We start from the raw sequence: 8,564 nt of genomic DNA, 5'->3' as shown, positions 1-8,564 counted from the left end.
ATCCCCCAAGTTGTTTCTCCCAAAGAACCAAAGCAAAAGGTTGCATGAAGGAACTTACTTCACCACAGGCTGCCTTTTGATCACTTGCACAGAGACATTTATTTTATTCTTTTACAAGTGCTTCCGCACTGCTGTGACCTACCTGGCACAAGAGCATGACTGCAGAGGGGGTGGCAGCCCTCCTTACTCCCCCTCTGCACTGCAGCTCCTTTAGCGACCCTCTGGCACCAAGGAGCACCTAGTTTTGCCCATGCTCTTGCAAGACCTTGGAGTGGAATCTGCAGCAGCAGCTGCACACTCTTCCACAGCTGGCTTGACTTGCTTAGTTGAGATGGGGAGAGGGGTAGTTGGGAGCTGGCCCTTAAGTGGTACCAACCATAATCAGGCACCAGACATTAAGTAAAAATGTAATAAAATAATTTATTTTAAATCTCCCGTGGCAACGACATGGTGACATCAGAGGTCCTCTAGCCTCACAAAAAGGCAATCAAATCAACATTATAAGCATTGGTACAACATTCTCACGAGGTCGAGCTTAGATATTCTCTTTAACTTCTACAAATTGTAATATCAGCTGTCTATTCCATGACACTCTCTACTGGGTTCAATAATTTGTTGAAATTGCCACTTGGAACTCACAGACCACACTCACCGTTCAAGAGCTTACGAAGGCTGCAATGCGGGGCCGGGGACTTGTTCCATCACGACAACGCACCGCCTTTTTTGATGGCAGTAAGAGCTGTCCCATGAGAACTTCATTGGGAAACTTCACCCTAACCACCCCAATGCCCTGACCTTGCCCCTTCAGACTTCTTTGTTGCTCAAATTCAAAGAACATTTCAAAGGAACGCGATCCGAATCCCTCAAGAATGCCCAAAGTGCCATTGTGATGTGGTGTCAATTGAGTAGCACAGGAAACTTCGTGGCAAGGTTGGGTGGAAACACCTGCTGCGGAAATATGCAGGCTTAGAGAGAGGGTATGTCGGGAAACAATAGCTTCACAGTTTTAATATTTTTGTTTCAGAAAGGGTTCTATAATTTCATAGGAATATATTCTGTCTTACCTGTTTGTGTGTGTACGTATGATTTATTTTTTGTATTTGTGTATATTTTGTAAAAGTATGCTAGCAAAACTGTAACACTTTAAAAATGTGGCTATATGTTATTTTAAATTTTTTATTATTAATTGGGAATTAATATATCCAATCATTCCACAGTTCAATCATGTCAAGCAGAGTTGTACAACTGCTACCACAATCAGTTTCCAAGCATTCTTTTTCTTCCTGGACTCCTTGACATCGTCTCCCTTTTACGCCCTACCACCAGTGTGCCCCATCCCCCGAAACACTTATTCTACTTGCTGTCTCTAGGTTCATCAATCCTGGGTTTCACATACTGAGCAACAGAAAAACATACAACACAATTTCAAGAAGGTGACATCCAATGACATAATACATCTGAGATACACCCTACTATGAACAAACAAACAAAACAAAAATACAGAAAATATTGACAAGATCAGGTCCACCATGCCTCAGAGGGGGGATCAGCTGACAAAGTTTTAACTTTTCATGTCATAGCTATGCCTCTGATCTTCTGGCCTCCTCTCTCCAATGCACTCTGTTTAGTGACTACTTACTCCCCTCCCTCAATTGTGGACAGGGGGAGTTCTCCAGGGACTGAGTTTCTATGTAGCTCCACAAATGAATCTTGGGTTCCCACTGTCAACCCTTGCCTTCTGCAAACCGGATTCTCACATTTTAGCCTCTGGTACTTCAGATTATATGATTTACAATCCTTTGGTGACTGATGATGGTGTGCTTCTTCCATGTGGATTTAGTTGACATCTCACCGAGATGGATGCTTCTTTGGAGACAAGCCTTTAAGACCCCAGACACTATTTTATCTGATAGTGGGCACCATCTAATTTCTTTGCCACCTTTTGCTAAAGCACCCGCATTTTCTGTGTTCCCTCCCAGGGGGCAAGTATTAAGCAGGGCCATGATGGAAGAACTAATTGTTCTTAAGTTGGAGCTAGGATTTAGTGTGAGCATAAAACCCATTCCTGGAACTATGTTTTTTTTTTATTATTACTTGGGAGTTAATACCTATGTCATATCATTCCACAGTTCAATCAGTATGTTAATCATTTTGATCATTAGTATGAGGCACCTTAAAAAGCTCAAGGAAAGCGCGAGTTCTGAAAGAGAACTGTGCGTGGATTTAAGAACATTGCACCCAAATAAACTCTGACTTGTCATAACATGTCTGAACAGATATAGCTTGACGTATGAAGAAGGAAAAGGTATCAGTTTGAAAACCGCCCCTATGATGAAAGGAACATGAATTCTGCGGAAGCTGAAGCAAGAGTAAGCGTCACATTTGTTTTATGCTGAAGCATGGGTGGGAGAATGGCTACACCACTGAAGCTTTATGGAAAGTTTTTGGGGACAATACCTCAAAGGAATCAGCAACTTATGAAGGGGGATCACTGTTTCAGCAAGGGATGGGATGATGAAGATGAAGCACACAGTGGTGGACCGTGCATGTCAATTTTCAAGGAAACAATCTTGTTTGCGCCCTAGCTTAAGAAAAGTGTCAATTAACAGCAGAAATAATAACCAACATCAGAGACATCTCAATTGGTCCAGCTTACACAAGTCTGACTGAAAAATTAAAGTAAAACTTGTGCTCTATGGGTGCTAAACTGTTAGCCCAGATCAGCTGCAGCAAGAGCAGAATTATCTACGGAAAATTTTAACACGTGAGATCAAGATCCTACAGCATTTCCTGGAGGAACTGTAACTGGAGGTGAAACATGGCTTTACCAGTAAATCCTGACAACACAGCACAATCAAAGCAATGGCTACCACGAGGAGGCAGTGGTCCTGTGAAAGCAAATGTGGACTGGCCAAGAGCAAAGGTGATGACAGCAGCTTTCTGGGATGATCAAGTAATCCTGCAGGTGAACTTTCCGGTGGGCCAAAGGGCGACAATATTTGCTTATTTTGAGAGTGTTGTGAGAAAGGTGGCCAAAGCTTTAGTAGAAAACACGCAGCAAAGCTTCACCAGAAACAGCTCCTGTTCATTTCTCTCCAAGCAATTTTATGAGAGTCTTGATGGGAAATCAATAGGCATCCACTTTACAGTCCTGATATGGCTCCTTCTGACATCTTTGTATTTCCTAATCTTAAGAGTTTAAAGGAACTCATTTCTCTTCAGTTAATAATGTGAAAAGGACTCACATGGCGAAATGCCCAGGACCCTCATATTGTTAGGAATGGTGTCATTGCTTACAAGTCTCTTGAACTTGAAGCTTATGTTTAGAAATATAATTTACATATTATCCTTTAATTCCATTTCCCATGAACTTTTTGAAGACCTCATATGATTTCCCCCATTTTTCTATTATGAAGGATACTACAGTGATCTTTGTATATGTATTTTTGCATGTTTAAATATTTACTTTAGTGAGTTTTAAAAGCTCTTAATAGATATATTGAGAAACGGTTTCCAGGAAGGGTGGGTCCGTGCCTGGTGATCCCAGGAGCAGGTATGAGTCATCTTGTCTTACTCTAACCCTGTTAGTGGCCATACTTTATGCAAAGAAAACATTTAGAGCTAAGGACACATTTTAAGTGGATAAATAACAATCATTAACATTTTTTATTCTATCTTCAGGATATAATAGCTTTGTCAGTCTCATTTAGCCCATAGGAAGCTTTCTAGATAATTCTTAGCAAAGTGGAGCACATTTGGTGGCTAGAGACAATAAGGAGGTCTCTGACCTGTTGCTATGGAGTAGCGTTTCCCAGAGTGCCCTATTAGTGCTCTGGGGGAGGGGCTTCTGAATGATTTGGGGGAAGGTGCTGCAAAAGTTTACACCGACATTTTATGTTGGATTACGGGCTATCCTGCACAATGTTTTCATTGCCAAGGGGGCACTGAGTCATTTTTTTTTTCCTGAAAAGGGGGAGGTAGGCCACCTATGGCTGAGAAAGGTTAAGCACTTTGCTTAAGCACCTGGCTGTAAATCCACGTGCCTTGTTTAGAGGGCCTGTGCTCCTCATCACTGAAGTTCACTATCCCACCATTTCCCTAGACCAGTGGCTCTCAACCTTCCTAAGGCCGCGACCCTTTCACACAGTTCCTCAAGTTGTGGTGACCCCAACCATACAATTATTTGCATTGCTACTTCATAACTGTACTTTTGCTACTGTTATGAACCGGGCGGTCCCTGTGAAAGGGTTATTCAACTCCCAAAGGGGTCGCGACCCACCGGTTGAGACCCGCTGCCTTAAGCTGTTGAGTAAACTGAGTTAGACCTGAGAGGCCTTTTGTTTGTAGATTCATATTTTAAGGTTCTAGAGTGTTTTTTGTTTGTTTATTTTAAAGTGCCGGGCTTCTCCCTATTTCCTACTTCCCAAAAAGATGAAGTTGGAATTTCTGAATGTAAGCTGCTTGAAGGCAGGCCCATATTATAATAATCTCTTCATAAAAAACAAAACCAACAACAAAACTTCATGAACCAGTGTTCACCAGAGTAGGTGACAATGGTGAGTTGATAGATTATTGCGGTGTTAAAAATAATATAAGTGTTCCCCAGATCCAAGGTTTGATAAATAAACCACATGGATAAATCAAAGAGATTATGGTTAAGACAAATGTGCAACCCTCATCCTCCAGGACCCTGAGAGAAGAAAACTAGATGCCTCTTAACTACCACGACCAACCACTCTGAAAGGGATCACATTAGAACGGTGGTTCCCAACCTGCCTCATGCCACGGCCCTTTCATACAGTTCCTCATGTTGTGGTGACCCCAAGCATAAAATTATTCTCGTTACTACTTCATAACTGTAATTTTGCTACTGTTATGAATAGGGCAATCCCTGTGAAAGGGTCGTTTGACTTCCAAAGGGGTCATGAGCCACAGGTTGAGAACTCCTGCATTCGGAGGTCCTGAGATGACTGGGAGAACATGTGGAATAGAACTCCAAGTCACGAAAGAGAGCAGGGGTGCTAGTCAGACGGGCAGGTGGGACCTCCGAGGCTATGACCCTGAGCACACTTTAGACTTGGAGGTGAACTCAGCCCATGGCTCAATTTTCAGCCAAACAATAATAATTAAAAACAACCAAACCTACAGTCACCAAGTAGATTCTGAATCAAACCCAAACAATAATGAGGTCTATTAGGTGAGCAATAATTTAGAGAGCTATGCACTCCTTAGATGAATGAACCATTTGAGGTCAAACGGTCCTGGTGCTGAAGGAGAGAGCTCAGAAGGCAGGATGGGACAGGAATGAAGGAGAATGGAACTGGGAAGCACAAAGAGGACCCGGGAAAAGTGATAGCACATTGTCAGGATTATAGTCAGTGACATGCAAAATATACATGAACTGTTGAACGGAAAACTAATTTGCTCTGTAAACCTTCACCCACTTCACAATAAAGCATTAAAAACATTATGTGGATGAAGGGTGACAAAGGACCGTGTAAGATTCAAAATAACAATGATAATACATAATTAAGGATTCACAAGGGTGGGAGGGTGAGGAAGGAAAGAGGAAAAGGAGCTGATACTAAGGGCTCCAGTAGAAAGAAGATGTTTTGGAAATGATGATGGCAACATCTATACAAGTGTGTTTGATACAATTGAATTACAGATTGTTATAACATCTGTAAGAGGCCTCAATAAAATAATTAATTTTACAAGAGGAAAAATTATGGTTAACTAATGCAGTGTACACATGGTGTGTGTGGGTGGAGGTCGTGGTGAATGAGCCCTGGCCTCTGCAGATAATGTAACAACCCTAAGTCACAGCTGTACAGTGTTTTCAGACACTTTCTCCATTTATCTATAACCAAAGCTGCTCTTAAGTGACAGGATTGCTATGAGTCTGAAAGGCAGTGGGTTATTAAGTGCTAACAATGTGTCAGGCTCTGTACTAGGTGTCTGACATACATTGGGTCATTATGTAATTTTTCTTTTCACAAGATCTTGACAAGCAAGCAGAGTTGCTATTATTTTTTCCAGAGGTAGTCTGGGCAGTCTGCTGGCCAGTGTAGGTCCCAGTGGATAGGGATTGAACAGAGCAGCCCTCCGGGAAGGCCTGCTAGGCTGTGCTCTCCTGCTACTCTGGGCGATAAAATCAGATCCCCAGGATTCCTTTTCCTCTTTGTGCTTGCATCTCAGATCTCTTCAAGCCTTCAGAAGAAGTGTAGTGAGTTGATTCTCATATACCGGGAGAAGAAAATATAGAGGTGGCGGAACCAGAGGAGCTGGCTGCGGTGGCAGGACATGGCTCTCTAGAGGAATCAAAGAGAAGGACCAGTTAAGGATACTTGTATGAAAACTGGGTCTGTTCCTTTTAATTCATTCGTCATCTTAAATCCTTCCGCTCTCTAGAATCCTTTAAGCTATGGAGTTATCAGTCTTCTTCTGATAACACACGAACCTCCCCAGATTAGCCTTCAAACACTGCTCTCTTTGCCTTGGTCCCAATGCTGGCCTTCTGGTAACAGGAGGTGATGACAGTGGTGGCTGGACCAGGAAACTGGCAGAGCAATTTTCATGTCCTATCTCAATTTTAACAACCCTTAGTTGTTAAATAGTACTTAGTCACCTAAGTACTATTATTATTGTTGCTTAAAAAAAATAAACAGGATGAGGAAACACATGGATTTCAAGCAGTTAGTTGATGGTTTGGCAGGAGAGCTGAGATGTGAATAGAGAGTCATGTTTGGCTCTAGCACCTCCATTCTTAATTGCTGTGCTTTACCACTTCCCATGCCATAAACCGGGACATTTTATGGGAAGCACACTAGAATTGTACTCCCAAAGCCCTCCGAATTAGGTCAGCTGATGAGGCGCAGTCATGGCGGGAAGAGGGAAGAGATAAAGAAGCATAGGCCACAAGGCTTGGCTTCTTCTCTCCACCTAGTGGGGATGTATGACACTTCCTTATTTAGATCTAGTGTAGTTCAGTTTCATTTAGACAAAATAGGTCATATTCACTGGCACAACTAGAGATAACATATGTAAAGAGCTCTTGCCTATATTCTGTAAATACCATAATTAAAACTTCCTCTCGTCTGCAAGCTCACACAAAAAACTCGTGATCACTATAAAAATCTATGTGCTTATCATGGTGCAAGCACACAGTAATAACTAAGCTTTAATGATATAAGGAATTGGTGCAGAAATATTAAATAGAATCCAGTCAAGCAAAAAAATGATACATATTGTTTAAATGGAAAATATAACTTAATTTAAAAAGGAAATTTATTATCAGAAATAAACAAAAAATGGGGTAAGAATTTACAAGATAGTGTTAAATACATAAAGACCATAATAAAAAACAAACTGTTTACTTTTAAAAACCTTGGGGAAAGGGATTGAACCTTGTAGTTCAGACAACTCTTGTATCTACTAGCAGCCGCCGGCAAGTCACGGCATTCCCCAATCAAGCCGCCCACGCCCCTTATTTCTTCAAGCTCTTTAATTTGTTAGTGATTTTTAGCACTCATGCAAGGACCTGGACATTTGTATCAGTTACATATTTAATTCAATCCAGTTCCTTAACAAACTGTATTTCTCTATGCTTCCCCCCAACCAGTTTCCAAGGGAATCACAAAAATATCAAAATTGCGTGTATAGTTTTCTCTTTGAGTTGATTCTGACTCATAGTGGCCCTGTGTGACAGAGTAGACTGCCCCTGTGGGCTTCCAACACTGTAAATCTTTATGGGAGTAGAAACTCTCATCTTTCTCCCATGGAGTGGCTGGTAGATTTGAATTGCTGACCTTGCGGTTAGCAGCCCAAGGTATAACTCACTATACCACCAGGGCTTCATTGCCTTTTACTTAGAATCATTTTATTGGGTGCTCTAACAGCTCTTATAACATTCGATACTTCATTATCTTTATTATTATTATTGAGCTTATCTCAGTATACAGTTCATGGATATAACTCCTACTATATTGTTCCCTGGATCTCCAAGATTTAATAAAGGGAGTTCCTAAAAGAACTTCATGTCCTTTTAAAAAAAATCATTTTATTAGGGGCTCATACAACTCTTATCACAATCCATATATACATCCATTGTGTCAAGCACATCTGTACATTCACTGCCCTTATCATTCTCAAAACATTTGCTTTCCACTTAACCCCTTGGCACCAGCTCATTGTTTCCCCTCCCGCGTGCTCCCCCCTCCCTCATGAACCCTTGATAATTTATAAATTATTATTTTGTCATATCTTGACCTGTACGACGTCTCCCTTCACCCCCTTTTCTATTGTTCATCCCCCAGACAGGAGGTGACATGTAGATCCTTGTAATTGGTTCCCCCTTTCCAACTTACCCTCCCTCTATGCTCCCAGTATTGCCCACTGTGTTTCCATTTCCTATCTGTACCAGTGTACATCCTCTGGTCTAGTCAGACTTGCAAGGTAGAATTCGGATCATGATAGTTAGGGGGGGGGGGGGGAAGAGCATTTAGGAACTAGAGGAAATTTGTATTTTTCATCATTGCTACATCGCACCCTGTCTGGCTCATCTC

The 8,564-nt window shown here is 41.6% G+C and overlaps 1 protein-coding gene across 3 annotated transcripts in view; it reads right to left on the bottom strand.

Annotated features, from left to right (window-relative positions):
* Positions 1–400: 400 nt before the first annotated feature.
* PIGL (phosphatidylinositol glycan anchor biosynthesis class L) overlaps positions 401–8,564 on the bottom strand; it is a 102,945-nt gene continuing 94,781 nt past the window's right edge. For all 3 annotated transcript variants that reach the window (XM_075561038.1, XM_075561036.1, XM_075561037.1), the window contains one exon: positions 401–6,311. In XM_075561038.1, the coding sequence (XP_075417153.1) occupies positions 6,213–6,311 (99 nt within the window). In that variant the 3' untranslated portion in view covers positions 401–6,212. The remainder of the gene's footprint in view (positions 6,312–8,564) is intronic.

This window comes from Tenrec ecaudatus, chromosome 10 (assembly GCF_050624435.1).
Source record: "Tenrec ecaudatus isolate mTenEca1 chromosome 10, mTenEca1.hap1, whole genome shotgun sequence".
NCBI classification, from domain to species: Eukaryota; Metazoa; Chordata; class Mammalia; order Afrosoricida; family Tenrecidae; genus Tenrec; species Tenrec ecaudatus.
This window is presented reverse-complemented; position numbering and strand designations above follow the sequence as displayed.